At 49.6% G+C, this 20011-nt stretch overlaps 1 protein-coding gene across 1 annotated transcript in view; it reads left to right on the top strand.

Annotated features, from left to right (window-relative positions):
- Positions 1-849: 849 nt before the first annotated feature.
- CLUH (clustered mitochondria homolog) overlaps positions 850-20011 on the top strand; it is a 52707-nt gene continuing 33545 nt past the window's right edge. The window contains exons 1-8 of the mRNA XM_060259481.1: positions 850-1040; positions 4832-5003; positions 5779-5922; positions 7627-7754; positions 11882-12036; positions 12820-12945; positions 13415-13562; positions 15889-15981. Of these exons, the coding sequence (XP_060115464.1) occupies positions 864-1040; positions 4832-5003; positions 5779-5922; positions 7627-7754; positions 11882-12036; positions 12820-12945; positions 13415-13562; positions 15889-15981 (1143 nt within the window). The 5' untranslated portion in view covers positions 850-863. The remainder of the gene's footprint in view (positions 1041-4831; positions 5004-5778; positions 5923-7626; positions 7755-11881; positions 12037-12819; positions 12946-13414; positions 13563-15888; positions 15982-20011) is intronic.

The raw sequence follows: 20011 nt of genomic DNA, 5'->3' as shown, positions 1-20011 counted from the left end.
ACCATGTTGCTTCGGGCTGATTGCAGGAGGGAAAACATGGTGATGATTAGGGGGAACCCTCGTGCTCAGGGGCAGTGTATTTGACTGCAGGAACTTCCTTGCTGCCATGGCCTACTTGTCGGCCTTCTGGGGGAGGGGAGGGGGGGAGAGAAAAGGATGCTGGTCTGGTAGGACCCTTCCTTAGAGCCAGCAGTTCTAAGCAGGATCAGGAGCATCAGCAAGTAGACTTCTGGGTTAGGCTGTAGCAGCCCAGCTACCTGGGGCTGTGCAGACTCCTGGCCACTTGCTTGAATAGCTTTTCATTCAGTCACTTGCCTTACACCCTGCCTTTCTCTCCAGCAGGAGTGGCTGATGTTGCTCTTCTCTTCTCCCTTATATCCTATCCTCACAACAACCCTGCAGGGTAGTTTAGGTGAAGAGAATGTGGCTTGGCCCACGGTCACTCAGCAAGATTTCATGGCAGAGGGAGGGTTTGAACCAGGCTGTCTTGAGAAATGGCTGCATTGAAAAAGCCTATCGTCCTTTCCTCTTGTTTTTGGACTATGTGGAAGAGGAGGAGGTGGTGGTTGTGAATCACAAAGCTGGCAGAGTCCTTGCTGTCAGTCCCGCCCCCCCCCCCCCCCCCCCGTGACTGGCTCAGTTCAGGCAAGTGAAATTTCTGTCTGCTCCATTTTGGGGTGCTGTTTAGAGAAAAGGAGGAAGCAGCCCTGCTTATGCCATGTCAAGCAGCTTGGGAGAGACCAGTGTTGTGTGTACAGCTGCAGTTGGCAGTGCTTAGCCTCAACTGCCAGACTTCCCCAGCATCCAGGAATTTAACAAATATGTGAACTTCCCATTCTCCACCAGAGGAGCATTCCTCCAGCATGGGTCTGGCCAATGGCGACTGTGCGCACGAGAGCCACGAGGAGGCCCCCCAGCAGAATGGCCACGCAGAGCCTGACCACACAGAAGAAGGCAACGACCAAGAGGTTATCGTAATCCAGGACACGGGCTTCACCGTGAAGATCCACGCTCCGGGAATAGAACCCTTTCCGTTGCAAGTGAGTGTCTTGGGGAGTCCCCACGGTTTTTTCACCCAGCCCCTTGGGGAGTTGAGCCTGTATCAGCAAGTGCCAATTTGCAATGACACTTTCTCGTGCCTGTTCCCCATGGTGTATCCTGCTCATGTTCTCATGATGTTGAACAGGGTCTCACCTGTGTGTGTGCTGCAGTCTGGCCCAGGATTTCATAGGATTGGGGGGGAGGGGTGCCAGCTGCAGTCTGGCCCTGGTCCAGGATGTGAGGTGAGGCTTTGTGAGGCTTTCATTTTCCTCCCAGGGGGCACCGACATGGCCAGTTTGCATAAACAGGGAAATTTAAGTACAAGACACGGCATCCTGGGCTGATCAGAGAGACCCTCTGAGCCAGTGTGGAGTAGTGGTTGCAGTGCTGGACCAGGAGCTGAGAGACCCCCCCCCCCCCCCACTGCTGTGGAAGCTGCCGGGTGCACACTCTCCGAGTGATGATTGTGAGGAGAAGAGGATGATGTCAGCGGCTTTGAGGAGAAAGGCAAAGAAAAAGTTAGGCGAATTAATAAATTCCCTGGCCAGCGCTCCTCTCAGGCATGCTGGTGGGGGAGTTTTGGAAAGGTCTCATCTGTAAAAGAAAAGTTTCATAAGGAGGACAACGGAATGGGGGGGGGGGGGCTGCTCTCCAATATTCCCGCACCCCCACTGGTTGTACAAGAGGCTTTGATGAGCACAGGTGTCCTGGTTCTAGGGTGGCTCACAATAAGCTGGATGCAGGAGGGGAAACTTAAGCTGATGAGTCTGAAAGACCTTTGTTTGTTTCATTCATTCATTCCTTTTAAAAGGATTGGCAAGCGGAGAGCTCCCCAGCAAGTTTACGAAGAGGGCACCAGTCCCTCTTTCCGGTACGGTCAACCAGCACAGGGTCCCTCTGAGGCTTGGAGCGTGGCCCTGCCCTTCCCAGGGCAAGTGGAGGTTGTTTGGCAGAATGCATCCACAGAGCCAAACCCAAACAATTCCCTCAAACTTTGCACCTGGTGCTCTCCACGGTGGGCTGACTTTCTGAGCTAGATGCCTTCTCCTTGACATCCTAGTTCTTCAGACGTGGGGACTTCTTTATAATTCACCTGTGGAAACAGCAAGAGAGAAGAGACCCCTGTGAGGAAAACCGGGGTCTGAAGGAGCCTGAAGCCCAGCCTCTGTGTGTGACAGTACTGCAATGGCCAGGGGGTTGTGTTGGAATGTAGGGGCTGATGGGAGGAGTCCCTCCTGGGAGAGCTCTTGCCAACTGCATCCTGCTTGCCAGGCTCTGGGGAGATGGAATGCACCACAGAACTGCAGGGGAGAGGGATTATTTAGAATCATAGTATTGGAAGGGACCTCCAGGTCCAAAACCCTGCACAATGCAGGAAATTCACAAGTACCTCCCCCCCCCCACACACACACGCAGTGACCCCTGCTCCACACCCAGAAGGTGGCAAAAAAACCTCCAGGATCCCTGGCCAGACTGGCCCCAAACTGGTGATCCCCAATTCCCTGGGCCACGAGAACGAAGTACTGGTTTGTTTGTTTGTTTATTTCATCCCTCCCTGCCGAGGCAGGCTCAGGGTGGCTCACATGCTCCTGCATCTACATGAGGATAGACATAGAATAAAACATAAAAACAATAAAACAATTTCAAACATAGAAATGTGACATTTCAGGTGCTATGATCTTAAATCTTGCTATTCCAACTAGGTGTTCTCTGTAAAGCAGATCTTAATGGTCCAGAATAGATGTTCTATATAAAGCAGATTGCAAGAGGTGGTCCAGATATTTTCAGAGACTGTAGTAGCCAGCGATCTAAATTGCAAATGCCTGGTGGAAGAGCGCTGTCTTACAGGCCCTGCGGTATTGTATGAGCTCTCGCAGGGCCCTGACCTCCCCAGGGAGCTCATTCCACCAGTGAGGGGCTACTACAGAAAAGGCCCTGGCTCTAGTTGTCATGAGCCTGGCCTCTAGGGCTGGGGATTGGAAGCAGGTTTTTTGACCCAGACGATGCAGCCCTTCCTGCCCTCTTGTTCAACAGCCTCCAAAGAAGGAGAGCCCACCACCTCTCGAGGGAGCCTGTTCCACTGAGAAAACACTCTTAACTGTAATGAAGGTCTTTCTAATGTTTATCCAAAAACTTTTGATTTCGTTTCAACCCATTGGTTCTGGTCCAACTTTCTAGTATCACAGAAAACAACTCTGCACCATCCTCTGTATGGCAGACCTTCAGGTACTTGAAGATGGTGATCGTATCACCTCTCAGTCATCTCCTCTCCAGACTAAACATGCCCAGCTCTTCAGCCTTTCCTCATATGACTTAGTCTCCCTCACCGTCTTCATTGCCCTCCTCTGAACACATTCCATCTTTTCTATATCCTTCTTAAATTGAGGTGCCCAAAATTGAACACAAAGTGAGGTCTAACCACAGCAGAATAAAGCAGTCATTGACTGAGGGATGCATTCCATGTATTCTGTAAACCATTGGCCCATTATTATTATTATCAGTCAGCCTGACTCCCCTGCCCCCGCCTACTACAGGCTCAGGAATGTTGAACGAACTGCCAAAACAGGCTTACTTCAGAGACAGTTACATCTCCGACGCTTCTCTGAGTCCTCTCTGTCAACCAGTCTCAGAAAGGGCTGCCACTGTATTGTGGCCTCACGAAAGGCATCATGGCCACTGCCAGCAACAGATGTCTGCCGCCCCACCAGCAACCCACTCAGACAGCCTCCTAGCACACAGCCTCTGAAGGCCACTGAAATAGCCAAGGAGCTGCCACTGCTGCAATGTGACTAGGTGGCAAGGCCTGGCCTCGCTGGAAGTGTTTCCTCAGAGGTTATGGCTGCAGCCTCTTTCCTCTCATTCCATCCTCCCCTCAGTCTCACCCCAGGACAGATGAGGATTGGGCTCCTGGGGAAGCTGCTAGCCGGAGGCTGTTGCTAGGCAACCAAGGTTGCTTCTGTCAGTAAAGGAAGAGGCCTCAGCTGAATAGAATGCCATAGTGCACCCTCCAAAGCAGTTATTTTCTCCAGAGGGAGAGAGATCTGTTGTCTGGAGATATGATTGCCAACTCCAGGTGGGGAAATTCCTGGAGATTTGAGGAGTGGAGCCTGGGAATGTTTGAGGAGGGGTGGGACCTCAGACAGGTACAATGCCATAGACTCCACCCTCCAAACCAGTCACTTCCTCCTGGGGAACCATTGTTGCCACTTTCCAGGTTTGGGCTGGAGATCACTCAGAATTGCAACTGCTCTCCAGATGGCAGAGATCACTTCCCTTGGAGAAAATGGCTGCTTTGCAGGGTGGACTCTGTTCATTATACTCTGTTGAGGTTGCTTCCCTCCTGCTTTGGTCCACACTGTGATTTTAGACCAATGACAGACTTTCAACCTCACAGGGTTGTTGTGCAGATCCAAAGGCAGAGAGGAGAATGATGTGAGCTGCTTTGATTCACCCTGTGGAGAAAGAATGTACTTTTCCTAGGTAGACACTGCAGGGAGGGGGGAGCAGATGGAAAGCTGAAGTCAGATCAATTCCCCTACTGAAAATGGCTGCCTTGGGTGGGTGGAAAGGCACCGAGATTGGGGGGAATGAATGGGTCTCCACTTGGATGAGTGGGTCGGAAGACAGCAAGGGTTGGGGGGCACTCACCCAAAGCCTCTTTATAGAACCCATTGTATTTCTCTTCACAAAGGGCATTATTCCTAGCAAGTCAAATAAATCAAATCAAAGCCATGTGAGTTGGTGGGAAACATAAGTTTGTGTCCTGCTTCCCCTCTCCCCTATCCTTAAGGTCTCCCCCCAAGAGATGGTCCAGGAGATCCACCAGGTTTTGATGGACCGTGAGGACACCTGCCACCGGACATGCTTTTCTCTGCAGCTGGATGGCAACGTCCTGGATAACTTTGCTGAGCTGAAGACCATTGAAGGCTTGCAAGAGGGCTCCTTACTGAAAGTTGTTGAAGGTAAACTTAAAATGATGAAAATCTGGTGGGTTGAAACATCAGCCAAGCCTGTGAATGGAAGCTGTTCAAGGAGAACAAGACACTGCTATTGAAGATGCAGGCATGTTAGATTCTGGGGAAAGAGTGAGATGGGATCTGGGGCAGGGATCACGGCCTTGGGGTAGAGCACTGGCTGTTGCCTGCTAGGCCTCTCTGTTGGCAGGCCTTTTTCTGCCTGGACGTTGCCTGTCAAAGTAGACCAGACAAGGCAGGAAGCAGCTTCATGTGTTTCAGGGCTTGCAGATACTTAGAATCATAGAGTTGGAAGGGACCTCCAGGGGCATCTAGTCCAGCCCCCTGCACAATGCAGGAAACCCGCAAGCACCTCCCCCTAAATTCACAGGATCTTTATTGCTGTCAGATGACCAGCTAGCCTCTGTTTAAAAACCTCCAAGGAAGGAGAGCCCACCTCCTCCTGAGTAAGCCTATTTTACTGAGGAATCTCTCTAATTGCCAGGAAGTTCTTCCTAATGTTGAGCCGGAAACTCTTTTGATTTAACTGCAACCCATTGGTTCTGGTCCTACCTTCCGGGGCCACAGAAGACAATTCCACCCCACCCTCTATAGGACAGCCCTTCAAGTACTTGAAGATGGTGGTCCTGTCACCTCTCACTTGGACAAGAGTGGGCCTCCTTGGGGTGCTGGACCCAGTCCCAGTCATGAGACGGTGGTCCTTGGTGCATCCACACGATGCACAAGATTTTCCTGTATGCTCCTTACCTCCCCTCCACCACAGAGCCATACACAGTCCGAGAGGCCAGGATACACGTCCGTCACATTCGGGACCTTCTGAAGAGCCTGGATCCATCAGATGCTTTCAATGGCGTTGACTGTAACTCACTGTCATTCCTCAGCATCTTCACTGAAGGAGATCTCGGAGGTATGTGAGAAAATTGGCCTTGTAGAAGGATGAAACCTACTCGATGGTTTTAGTTGTGTTAACACTCCTGGTCTGTCTCTTAAGTCGCTGCTCCAAGTGCCCTCTTCTTCTCATGGTGCCCACGGGTTCCTTTGTGATATAAGTTGTCCTGGCAACCGTTGGACGGCACTAACCGCATGCTGTGTTAGATGTCTTGCTGATGTGATATTGATTCTTCCATGACTTTGATGGTTGATATAGACTCAGATACAGGTTTACAAGACGAAGAAGATGATGATGATATTGGATTTATATCCCGCCCTCCGCTCCAAAGAGTCTCAGAGCGGCTTACAATCTTCTTTCCCTTCCTCCCCCACAACAGACACCTTGTGAGGTGGGTGGGAATGGAGAGGGCTCTCATAGTAGCTGCCCTTCCAAGGACAACCTCTGCCAGAGCTATGGCTGACCCAAGGCCATGCCAGCAGGTGCAAGTGGAGGAGTGGGGAATCAAACCCGGTTCTCCCAGATAAGAGTCTGCACGCTTAACCACTACACCAAACTGGCTGTCCTTTGTGAAGAAGGGTTGGCACTTGTTTCCCGCCTTTCGCCGCCGATAGGAGCCTCAAAGCATGTCACAACCACTTCCCCCTCCTCTCCCCACAACAAGCACCCTGTGAGGTAGGTGGGGCTGAGAGAACGTGGCTGGCCCGGGGTCACCCAGCAGGTTTCGTGGGGTGGGAGACGGGGAATTGAACCTGGTTGATCACGCCAGATCCGAGGCCGCCACTTTCCCCCACTACGCCACGCCGGCCCTCAGGAGAACAATAGGAAAGCAAAAGCAGTTAGAAACACTGACTTGAGGAGGGGTCTTTTTCTTACTGGGCAGCCCATTTGTCAGGGAGGGACCCTGGCTTTGAATGCCCTACAGCAAGCAAGGATAAAACAGGCTAAATGGCTAGAAATGCACTCTGGTTAGAAGGACACTCTGACTTGAGAGCTTCTGGTCTGCATGAATCACTCCTGTTCTTACCTATTAACTTTTGGGCATAAAATGGAAAAGAGAAGAATGTTCCCGTGGGAGATGAAGGCAGGAAAGAAAGTGAACATGCTCCCGGGGTCTTGACTGGCTCCGTGCCTCCAGGCCATTGAGTCACATGGGAGACAGAGGAGGGGCTGGGCTGGGGCTGCGGGCAGCGGGCAGAGGCCAAGAGCCTGTGCCTTCGGAGGGGCCTGCCAAGGCTTTGAGGACCAGGACAGTAAGAGAAAATTCCTCTCACTGTCCTGCGCTTTTCGTTGTACTCACAAAAAGTGGGTGCTGTGATTTCTGTGCATCAAATGCACTTGCATCAAGTCTTCCCCCAAAGCATAAAAGTTGCCAAAAAGGAAAACTTCTTGGGGACAATAACCAAGTCCTTAGGGCTTAGCACCGCTTCAGACTGAATGGGTTTCTCAGGACTGAGTGCTTCTCACCTCCGCACATAGAAAACTAGTATATCAAGAATTGTAGCTTGATATGCTTGCTTTCCGTGTGTAGGGGTTTTCAGAAATGAAGCAGCCAGCTATATGAAACCCCATGTGACAGCCCAGGCATCAGAAGGTGAACCACATCTGGTTGGACTTGGCAGCAGCAGATCAGCAGACTGCAGGGTGGGGGGGGGGGGGCGTGTTATCCATCCCTTGGTAACGCTGATTCCACTTTTTCTGTCCCTCTGTGTTTTGTTCTAGACAGTGGCAAGCGGAAGAAGAGAGGAACTGAAATGGAGCAGATTGACTGCACCCCTCCAGAGCATATCCTGCCCGGGGGCAAAGAGAGACCTCTCTGTCCCCTCCAGCCTCAGAACAGGGACTGGAAGGTAGAAATCATAACCGGCGTGTGGAGTGGGGAAGCTGGCCAAAGGCCACCCACCCCTTGCAGGTCATCCTTGGCCTGTCCCAAGCACCAGGGGGCTGCACTGCTTACCCCTGGCCATTGTCTCCCAAAACATCTGGCATCAAGACAAAGAGGCAGAGGGTGCTCTTAAACTTACAGTTGAATGGAGGGGAAAGGAAAGCTGAAGCCAGATCAGTTTGACAACTAGATTTCTGTAGAGCAACAGGGGAGTCCCTTTCTTTATCTAATAGCCCAATTCCCTGCTTTGCTCAAACAGTTTTGTTGATAAATTCTGTGCATGTACAGATGTCACAGGTTACCATGGGGGGGAGAGACATCAGTAACTCAATTTTTCTGCATATTTGAGGTTTATTGTCCTCCTGAGTGGTTGTCTAGCGTTTTTGCTCTGCACTTAGATAGTTGACTGGCCCAGGCTGGTCTTCTCTTGCTGGTTGGTTGGCTTTGATCAAAGTGATGGAATCATCCTGCATCCTGGATGTGTCTCTGGTTTCCCGTCTCTTCTGCAGTCTCAGAGTAACCAAGCGGTACTGTTCAGTTTAAGCCTTATTGTTTCCAGATTGCAGACAAAGAACAAAAGGACTGAACGGTGTCCCATATAGGGGTGTGCACTCAATATAAACTGAGCCCAACCCCCCCCCCCCCATATTTATTAGTTAAATGTATACCCCGCCCTCCCCACCAAGGCAGGCTCAGCCTTATTGGTATTTATCAGGTATTTTCTCAGCCAATCACTGAGGGGGCTGGTGATTTGACTATCTGAAAATGGCCATCCCTAAAAAATAAAAAACTGGGATTTTTTCAAGGCCGCCAGATAGCTGCAATTACAGAACATTTAAAGGGCTCTAGGTCCATTTAGAAGAAGAAGATGATATTGGATTTATATCCCGCCCTCCACTCCGAAGAGTCTCAGAGCGGCTCACAATCTCCTTTACCTTCCTCCCCCACAACAGACACCCTGTGAGGTGGGTGGGGCTGGAGAGGGCTCTCTCAGCAGCTGCCCTTTCAAGGACAGCCTCTGCCAGAGCTATGGCTGACCCAAGGCCATTCCAGCAGCTGCAAGTGGAGGAGTGGGGAATCAAACCCGGTTCTCCCAGATAAGAGTCCGCACACTTAACCACTACACCAAACTGGCTCTCTTTAAATGCCTTCAGAGTAAACTCCCAGGCATTTAAATGGACTGTGTGGAGTCACACTGTGGCTTGGAGAAGGCATTTAAAGAGACCCTTTAAAAACCTTTCCCTCCTTCCATTGGAAACAATGGAGAACGAGGCACATTGTTCTGTTCCAATCTTTTTGAAACTTAGGGTGTTTTTTTGAGGAGAGGCACCAAATTTGCAGCATAGCCTCAAAGAAACAGCTTCCCCTGGAGCCCCAGATAACCCTGAATCAATTATCTATTGTAGTCTATGTTGACCATTGACTATAATAGTCCTCATAGCATATATTGGAGCTGAAAAAATTCAGGAATCCCAAATGTTCTCTGAATCCCAATACTATACCAATACTGGGATTTGGAAAATACCAATTTTTTTCAGGTTCAATATACTCAAACCTGAAAAATAGCAATTTTGTGTGTGTTCATGTGCATATGCTTCTAGCCCCATATTTAGAGTGCAAGGCAAGGATTGTATGGCAGTGGTTTTCATCCTTTCCTGACCCAGGACTCACTTAACTGCAGACCCCTGATAGGAAGTTAAGTGTCAGGGCCTCGGCATCCTGGCCTCTGCCCCAGGGGGGCCCCTCCCCCACTGAGGAAACGGCAGCCTGGGGAAAAGCAGTCCCAGCCACGGGCCTGCACCCTCTTAGCTGCCTGTCTGGCAGCGGGCATCCTGGGGGTCTGGTGGCGGACTGGAAGAGAAATCGCGCCTGGTGGGGTGAGACGGGAGGGGGAGGAGCCAATGGAGGCCACGCCGCTGCTGCCGGTGCACAACAGGCCGACCGTGCCCCATAGAGGGGTGCCCCTTGAGGTTCAGGGAAAGGGGCGGGACATAGGAGGAAGGACGATAGCTGGCACCAATGAGGGAGTGGCCATGGGGCCCGACAGGAAGATGGCACTTCAGGGTGGAAATTGGAACGGAGATGTGATGCAGTAAAAGGGGAACACTGCTGCCAACCAGGGAGAAAGACAAGCGGAGGAAGGGCAGACCGCAAAGGAGAGAGAGAGCCTGGTGACTGTACTCCGTGGAGCAGGTGTCTGAGTACCGTAACTCACCCCATTGCACATTTCCAAGGCCTTTAAGTGCACCTAGCCTCCCTCCCCCACTACAGCCGAGGCTCTGCTGGGAGGGGACACCAAAAAGGGGGGCCACATTAAGGAACTAGAATTCTGGTTCTCCATCTGTGTCAAGGCTGAGTGGAGGGAAGGAAGGAAGGAGACCATGAGAGCCTAGGGGTGTCAGACTTATGGCTGTGGGGTGGAATTGGCTCCTGCAGGACTCGTACCCGTCCTCTGAGCAACTGGGTCTCTTCAGGGCTGCTGGTGCATCACAGCTTGCTTTCACCCAGTTCACTTAATCGTACAGGAGAGATACTGACTCCATTGGCTGAGATCTCTTCTCTCCTCCTCCTCCTTTGGGGAGGGAGGGGAGATTCTTCTGACAAGCACAATTTACATTGAGATCACCCTCCTCTACTTGATTTGAGTCTCTCTTTCTATCTCTTTAAGAGCCCTGTGGCGCAGAGTGTTAAAGCTGCTGTACTGCAGTCCTAAGCTCTGCTCACGACCTGAGTTCAATCCCCGACAGTAGCTGGGTTTTCAGGTAGCCTGCTCCAAGTCGACTCAGCCTTCCATCCTTCCGAGGTCGGTAAAATGAGTACCCAGCTTGCTGAGGGGAAAGTGTAGATGACTGGGGAAGGCAATGGCAAACCACCCCCATAAAAAGTCTGCCTTGAAAACGTTGTGAAAGTAACGTCACCCCAGAGTCGGCAATGACTGGTGCTTGCACAGGGGACCTTACCTTTTCCTTCTCTCTCTTGCTCACAAGCACACATACACACACACATGTGTTGGATAAGGGGAAAGGAGAATTAAAAGGAAATTAATTTAGGTTATGTTGAAAGGTTTGGGAGGGGTTTTAAAAAAGAGAGATTAGATTTCTCTGTGCCTATCTGGGTCTTTATTGTTTAAAAAAAGATCCTGATTATTAGCCACAGTGTGTGTGTGTGTATAAATAAAATTTTTGGCCACTGTGTGATACAGAGTGTTGGACTGGATGGGCCATTGGCCTGATCCAATATGGCTTCTCTTATGTTCTTAAGTTCTTATGAATTAGAACACTTGGATCCCATTGTTTTATGACTGGAAGTAGATAGCTAAGTATTTAAAAATACATTTATGGTTCCATATGTTCCATTTCAACACCTTGTCTCCCTCTCTACCCTCCCACTTCTCTGGCTGCTTTTCTTCTGGCATCTCTTTTTTTGCTTTTTTAACTGTTTCGTTATCACTTTCACTGAGGGGATTTTTCCCAGTCTGAAATCCACACATTATTCCACTTGAAGAGATCTGCCTCTCTGGTTCTAACAGATGAAGAATGGGAGGGGGGGGAAGAAACCTAATGGCACAGCTTGCAATTTTTATTAGTGGAAAGGAGCAAGAGACCAGTAACACCTTAACAACTTACAAAATTGGTGGAAGGGTGTGAGCTTTCATGAAGCACTGCTTGCTTCTTCAGATACAGCTAGAATGTGAGTCCATCGGTCCTTATAACTTGGAGAGTGGGGTGATTTCAGATGCCACATGACAATAGCAGGTGTTGGTTATGAGGCAGGAAACCTAGGTCTCGGTTCAATCCTGAACTTCATTATTAGTTGCAATTCAGCAGTCTCTCTTTCTAATCTCCCTTTGACATTCCTTTGTAAGAGGACTACTATTAGGACAACAACTGAATGTCCTGGAAGGGAGGGCAAGGGTTGAGGCAAGGGGACCTCCTCTTCACCCTGAATGCTTTGCCCGTCCTGCTGCTCTAAGGTGACCTTTGCCCTGCATGTAAGGATTATGGGTTAGTGCAGCTCAAAGGCTGCAGATTTATGCAAGCAACGGCCCTAAGCAGGAGGCCAATTCTGTGCTGTTTTCTCCCCCCCCCCCAGCCTTTACAGTGCCTAAAGGTTCTGACCATGAGCGGCTGGAACCCTCCACCCGGCAACCGCAAAATGCACGGAGACCTCATGTACCTCTACGTCATCACTGTGGAAGACCGCCATGTCAGCATCACAGCGTCCACACGAGGGTTTTACCTCAATCAGTAAGTCACGGAGGAGGCAAACCTGAAGGCGTGGCTGGGCAAAGCTGTAACTCAGCAATGGAGCACTTATGTAAAGCCCCCCTCTCCCCCTCCCTGGCATCTCTAGAGAATTGCTGCCTGGTGCTGGCAACATGCCCTGGCTCAGCTGTTGGGCATGCAGAAGATTCCAGGTTGAATCCCCAACATCTCCATTGGAAATAGCAGTCGGCAGTTGGCAAGACGTCTGCCCAGAAGCTTGACCCATCACCCATCACAGTGGACCAGAGGGCAGCTTTTCCTGCTCAGACCTCGGGCAGCTGCTGCCAGGCCAGGCAGCAGAGGCAGGAAGAGGAAGCCATGGTCTAGCTTTGTGCAGAGCAGCTCTTTGATGTTTCCCAAGCATTGGCACAAGTCTGGCTTTTGTGCTTTGCTCATTGTGTGATCTGCTTCATGCACATCACTTTTCCAAGTTACTTGTTCTTTTGAATGGGATAGTTGGCGGGGTGTGTGTGTGTGTGATTATACAACAAACTTGAATTGAGGATGTATGTGTCTGGCTGTGTTAGCAAGCTGCTTGACCTGTTTTGTGTTTCCCAAATGTGTTCTGTTCAGAATTCGCAAAAGGAGCAAAACTGAGACCTGACTTTTAAAAACACTGCCTTACGTAAACTTATGTTCCATCCTACCTCTTCAGCCCCCCGCCACTGTTTCTGGATAATGAGCTGCCTCTGGGCTAGCCATAGCGGGGGATCCCTCTTTCTCTTTCCCTGCCACTAAATGTTTGGCTGCTTTCTCCTCCTGCAGGTCTACAGCATACAGCTTCAACCCCAAGCCAGCCAACCCCAGCGTCCTCAGCCACTCCCTGGTAGAGCTGCTGAACCAGATCAGTCCCACCTTTAAAAAAAACTTTGCCACTCTGCAGAAGAAACGGTGAGGAGGCTTTATCTTCTCCCTGCTCCAGGATGGTCACAAGTGGGGAAATAGTGTGCCTTCTTCTTTTGGGGGAGGGGAAGGGATTTGCCTCCTTGGTCCAGAAGTGGTGGCCTCCATAAATAAGCAAAGGCACCAAAGAGCCAGAATAACTGAGAAGTCTTGGGCTAAAGGGTCATGCCACTTTTATCCTGTTCTTCTTCCAAGAAATCTGGGTGGTCTGCCCAGCCTTTCCCACCCTGCCTCCTAATTGCCACAACAGCCCTGTGAGGTAGGTCAGGCTGAAAGATGCCTGGCCTGTAGTTGCCTGTTGAGCCAGAGGACAGGCTGGGGACTTGAACTGGGACATCTCCGTTTGAGGCGCTGCAGCCGACGAGCTCTGCTGGATGTTGAACGGGAGCAGGTGTTGCAGCCAGAGGGCAAGGCTGAGCATGGTCACCCTTTATGTGTCCCTTCCACCTCCACCCAGGGTCCAGAGGCACCCCTTTGAGCGGATCGCCACCCCTTTCCAAGTGTACAGCTGGACAGCTCCTCTAGCTGAGCACGCCATGGACTGTGTGAGGGCCGAAGATGCCTACACTTCCCGGCTGGGCTACGAGGAGCACATCCCTGGCCAGGTAATTGGGGTGGGTGGGGGGAGGCAACACATCCTGTGGGGTAGGTGGGGCTGAGAGAGGTCTGAGAGAACTTGTGACTGGCCCAGGTGGAAGAGTAGTGGAGAATCAAACCCGGTTCTCCAAATTAGAGTCTGCTGGCTCTGTGCACGAGCCAAGTTGCCTGCAGTCTCTCTCTTCCCATGCTGTCAAGCCTATCAGTTAAGATCTACCTCTCAAGCCTCTTAAGATCTACCTCCTCAAGGTGCCTCCACCTTCAGCAGTGAGATGGGTGGTGGCTGCAGACAGGACATTCTCTGTGGTGGCACCTCAGCTTTGGCACTCCTTCCCTCTGGAAGCTCTTCTGGTGCTGACTTTACTATCTTTATAAAAGACAGGAGAAAGTAAAAGGTTTATAGACAGAATATGGAAAAGCCCACTGTGCTTTCGATGTTTGTCTTTGCCTTCTTTCATCTTGGTGGCTGATGCATGTCAGGCGATGGAGACTCAAGGCTGTATTCATTTGAGACATTGTAATACTTTTATTGGAAACTCATAGCTTGAAACAGAAATTGAGACTAATACCTTGGCAGGGGTGTTTCTGGGTCTTATGGAATCTACATCAAAGTAACTTCTAAACAAAGCCATTATTCTCAAAACAACAGGGATTAAAGGTGCAAACTTTCACACGAGAGCCTCTGCTTATCTTCTAGCCTCTGGGAAGATGCTGGCCACCGGAGGTATCTATTAAGGGTCACATTCCTTTGCTGTCTTCACAACCTAAACAAAGTTAACACTTCAAACGTTCCCTTTGATATGAATGGTATCTACAATCTCACAAAGGCTGGGGTTAGTATAGAAAAGTCCATTTGGTTAGTATTTTATAATTTCAGCATGATAGAGTTACAGAGCCTGACAGTGCAGCCCTCTTGTTCTGCTCGTCTTCTGCTCCTCAGTTCAAAGCAGGTCTCCTTGGTCCAGGTGTTTGATTCGGGGCTTTGTCTTCTCAGCTTTTTTAAAGAGTTTCAGATCTGGGCTGTGTTTTTATGGCTTGTCTTATGCTGTTTATGTCCCTGGCCTTGTGCTAATGGCTTGCTGCTCTTATGATGGTAACTTACACCTTTATTTGTAAGCTGCCTTGAGCAGGACTCTGATGAGGCTGTGTAGAAACCAATGCATAGTGCCTCCGTGCCAGAGGGGAAGTGGGGGCACCCCAGCACTGGAATTCTTCCACTGGGTATGCCATCTCGAAAAACCAGGTGAATCTGTCCTGCTTGCTCCTGCTATTTTCAGATCTTTTTTGTTTTGTTTTTCTGATTTTAACAACTGATGTTTGTGTACTTTTTAATCCTCTTGCTGGCAGAGAAGTGAGCCGTTTGAGAAGGGTCTTGGATCCAGCCCCTGCATACTTCTTCTTCTTTGCAGCAATACAGGCTGAAAAAAACCAGCTTTGAAGCAGCGTTCATGGGACGGGGTGGGGGAGAGATTGGGAGGACAGCAGGAATCTTGACCTAGTTAGGGGAATGTACTCCCGTTCATGACAGGTCCCTCCCCCCAAAACCCCCCAGAAGGGAAGCTTTGGAGTAACACAGAGCTCTTCTTCTGGCACTGGTTTTAAGAACAAAAAACAAAGATCAGTCAGGGTCAGTATTAATATTTGCTGAATCCAGCAGAGTGAAAGTGTTCTGCTGTGGGCTGGGCTTGAGAGGCTTCGGGTCTTCCTCTCCCTGGCCAAGCCCCGAATACAGAGCACGAGGGGGGCTTTCCACCCCCACCCCCACTCCCCATAGCATTCCACTGTGGTGGTTGCAGGAGGGGGGGGCCCAGTCGACCTCCTCCCCCAGTTCCTTTCGCAGGCTGACCTTGGTCTTGGGGATGGCGGTTGTGAAGACAGGAACGGAGGCAGGGAATGCCAGTGGGACACTCTGGCCGCCTTGGAAACAGGGCAGGTGATGCAAGGAGGAGGGAATCTGGAAGTAGTTTATGTGACGAGGCTTTGTGGAGGGGGGGCACTGTCTTCCTAAAAGGCTGGCTGGCTTTTTAGCCCAGCCTTTATGCATACGTAACATGGGCTCAAAGTAGGTGACAGCGTTTTCGCTTTGTCCATTTTATCCTCACAAAACCCCTGTGATGTAGATGAGGCTGAGAGTTTGTGACTGGCCCAAGGTCCCCCAGGGAGCATCCACAGAGTGAGGATTTGAGCTTGGGGGTTCCTGATCCTCGTCCGAGACCCTCACCAGGACCCCCTGCTGCTTCTCTGTGCTGCGGTCCATCGGGAACATCTTGGCAAGTTCAGAGGGCCCTTCAACTAGTGTTTCATTTTTGGCTTTCTCTCCCAAACTCCTTTCAGACCAGAGACTGGAATGAAGAACTGCAAACCACCAGGGAACTGCCACGTAAAAACCTGCCTGAAAGGCTGCTGAGGGAACGGGCCATTTTTAAGGTAAGCTGGAGCCCCGCAAGAGGGGGTGGGATGTTTTGAAGGCAAGATTCTGGTCTCAAGAGGAAAGCTTCCCCTTTCCCCTGCTGGTTCCTGGGGAATCTGAAAGGGGCCAGGAGAGATTGACTGAGGCTTCTGTGGGGCTTGCCCTGTGCACAGGAAGTGTTTCTTTACTCCATTTATACCTCACTTCTCCCCCCAAAGGGAACCCAAAGCAGCTGTCAGGGCATGGGAAGTATGGCAATGGGAGAAGGTGGTTTGTAGGAAGGAAATGGAGATATGGACATGCTCGGTCCCCTTACAGCCTTCATTCCATTCCCAAAGATGCTGGCTGTGGGGATAGGAAATCATACCCTCTTCCAACACGGGTGTCGCGCATTGCCAGGTCTATCAACAATAAGATCTCTGTTCTCCTGGATTACCTTGTGGAACAGGCTGTAGACCTGGCTTGTGTGACCGAAACCTGCTGATCCTTCTTGATAGCGTGTGATACAGTCGACCGTTGATAGTGTGTGATACAGTCGATGTGTTGGTCCACCGCCTCGCAAACACGGGGATACAGGGGCTGGCCTTAACAGTGGCTAGTCTCCTTTCCCCAAGGTCGGAGACGGGGTGGTGCTCGGGGTAAACTGTCCCAGTGGCACCCATTACAGTGTGGCGTGCCACAGAGAGCAATTCTCTCCCCGATGTCATTTGACATCTATATGTGCCCCCTCACCCAGATGATCCGGAGATAGGGGCTGGGGTATCATCAATATGCAGATGACAGTCTGCTCTATCTGCTGCTCGGATACAGCCCTGAAGGAACTGGTAGGGCATTGCAAGCTGTGGCTGCATGGTTGCAACAGAGCCAGCTGAAACGGAATCCATCAAATCCTATGCCTGGTTATGGCGGGTTGGGATCAGTGTTCTCTCTAAGCTAGCTCACAGTTTTTTAGCCTCCAGCTCACACATTTTTGTCTTAGCTCAGGAAGGATGGCTTCAGAGCAAACTAGTCTATGCAGTAGCCAAATGGCTCACTCACAACTTTAATGCCAGTAACTCTCAAAGGAGAATTTTTGCTCACAAGACTCCATAGCTTAAAGGGATCATTGCTGGATCAGAGATCAGGCTTTGACGAGGCTCCACTGGTTGAAGAGCTTGGGGGTTGAAGAGCTTGGGGGTACTCCTGGATGCCTCTCTGACCATGGAGGCCCAGGTTATCACCATTGCCAGATCTGCCTTTTTCCATCTGAGGTCCTGTATCTCTCCCCCGCGACCTGGCTGCGGTGACCCATGTGACGGTCACTTCCAGTCTAGATTATTATAACTTTATTTATGTGGAGCTGCCCTTGACCCTGCTCTGGAAACTCGAGCTGGTGCAGAACACTGCTGCACAGATGTTGACGTTGTTGCCTGTACAGGCATGGATCCATCCTGTGCTGTGTGAATTGCAGTGGCTACTTATTGAATACCGGATCTGGTTCAAGTGCTGGTACTTACCTTTAAAGCCCTATACAGCCAGGGGCCAGCATATATGCTGTTTGTTTTATTGTATTTTATAGTTTTAGTTTGTAGTTAATTAAAACTTTGGTTGTTATCCACCCTGAGCGGGAAAGGGTGGAATACAAATTAACATAAATAAATAAATACCTTCAGAACCGCCTCTCCATGTATGAGCTCCGTAGGTCTTTACAATCAGCGACCCAACACCCCAGAGATGTCATCTGGCCTCTGCGCGTCTGCCTGGTGGAACGATCTCCCCCTGGAGATCTAGGCCCTGTGGGATCTACTTCAATTCTCAGGGCCTGTAAAACAACTGTTTTGCCAGTGAATGTTATTGGTCTCCCCCCTTCCATTCCACCTCAGTGCTGTAGGACCTGCTGGACCTGGACAATAGGCTGTGCCTGTGAGGCAGAATTTGTCATTTTAGCTTCCAATGTTTAGACTAGAACAAAATAGGAGTGCCTTTTTTTGTTACCCAGGTTTATTAGCAATAGAATAATTAACAGGCATTCTCACATTCTGATATGTTACTGTTTTATGGCTTCCCATGCTAATGCAACCCAGATCAAAGGTTTTCTGAATTTGTTAATTTTACTATTCTGCTATTGGTTTTTAACTTTGTACCTCTTGGCATTCCAAACCCCACCAGCTGTATGTGGCTCTGCTTACTGTACCTCATTTCTCGTCTGAAGAAGTGAGCATGCACACGAAAGCTGACGTTCTGAATAAAACTAAGTTGGTCTTGAAGGTGTAATTGGCTCCTATTTTGTTCTACTTCAGACCAACACGGCTGCCTATTTGGATCTATCTACATGGAATGTTTAGATCAGGGGTGTCAAACATGTGGCCCGCTGGCCGGAGCAGGCCCGTGGAGGGCTCCAATCAGGCCCTCCAGTAACTGGCTGTCATTTGCTTCATTTTCCCTTGCCTGGTTTTTTTTGGTTGCCATTTTGTGTTTCTCCCCCAACAGGCCAGAGCAGCAAAGCAGCCTTTCCCTCTTCCCCCTCCCTTTTCCCGAAGGGGGGAGGAGGGAGTAGCAACCTCAGCCTATGAGGGAACTTGGCTCTATAGCTCTGATTAAGTTTGCCGGGCTCAATTAATCACCCTGCAGAGCTACTGAGACAAGCCTCTCTTCCTTCTAATAAATGGCTGAGGCTCCTCCCCCTCCTCCTGCCCTGGGGAAGGAAAGAAAGAGGCAGAGCTTCCTTTGCCAGTCCCCACCATCAGGAGAGCTACAAAGAGTGCTTTTAAGACTAGCAACGTTTTAGTGAAGGTATGAGTGTCAGACAGTGGAACTTCAAATCAACCAGACCTTGAGTTTATTTATTCGAGAGTCCATAGCATCTGAACAAAGGAAGATTGGAACTGATACAGTGTTGCATACTGGAGCATGTCTTAAGGAATTCTACATCAAAGGTTACTATGCAAAACCCCACATTTCTAAACATTACTGGTTCGAGGTCATTCCTTCTTATCTTATTGTTATTGCCGTTTCACAGGGATGGCTGAACTGCCCTCCCTGGAGGCGGTTATCTTCAAAGGAAGGTGGCTTTTGTTAGTTTCAGGGAAAGGAATGTTCCCCCTAACTGTTAGTAACCCTCTGGCCTCTACTTTGATATGCAAGGCTGTTCCCAGGGTTAGTATCAGGGGTTAGAAGATGGAGTCAGTAAGGCTAAGCATTTCATTACAGTTATATTCCATTGTCTGACAATGAGCTTTTTGCCTTGCTACAGAGAGAGAGAGAGAGTTTTGTTGGGCTTGTAACTGGGTTCCCCTCCTCTTTCACTGTACTCATGCCCTCCAGTCTTTCTCAATAGGAAAGCATGTGAACTATTTAGAAGAGAAATATCAGCATCAGGCTGAGAGTGTGTTCCACCCCAGGTTTACCCAGCAAATTTTCCTTATTTTTTTCTTTCACATTTTCCTTTGATTGGGGGTCTTGAATTTAGACTTTCCAGATAGTAGGCTGACACTGACCACTGAACGTGGCTGTCTCTCTGTTCTTATAGTTGTTGTTGTTTTTTGTGGGGGGGGGAGTTGTATTTTTTTTTTAAGTTGTAGTCATTTTTCTGGGGGAAATTACAATTTTGTAGACAAGCACAGAGCCCTCAGTCTGTCCCATGGTGCCTTCACATGTTCTTGACTAGTACTTGAAGCAGCTTCTGTACAAAAGCTTACAATGCCCAGCTGCTTCATGTTCCTCTGGGTCTTAGGCTCAAAGCATTAACCATGAGATGTCTGTAATGAATGTCAATGAATCAAAAGTAGGTTTGCTACTTACAGATGGGCACACCTGAACAGCACATATTCAAGACTGGTACAGCACAGACATTGTTTGCAGTTTTTGATGCAATAATTCATAGCAAGAGGTGACATTTATCAGACTGTGAAACAAAATATTGCAAGTGGACTAATATTTTAAGCATATTTTATTTTAAACAAAAAAATCTTTAAATGTGTGCCTGTGCTCTTTATAAAGTTTATATGTCTTCTACCTGGCATTACATTTACGATACACATGGCTCAGCCAGACAAGGTCTTCTTTATG

Source organism: Heteronotia binoei, chromosome 18 (assembly GCF_032191835.1).
Source record: "Heteronotia binoei isolate CCM8104 ecotype False Entrance Well chromosome 18, APGP_CSIRO_Hbin_v1, whole genome shotgun sequence".
Lineage (NCBI taxonomy): Eukaryota > Metazoa > Chordata > Lepidosauria > Squamata > Gekkonidae > Heteronotia > Heteronotia binoei.
Note: the sequence above shows the minus strand (reverse complement) of the source record. Positions and strands in the feature narration are given on the sequence as shown.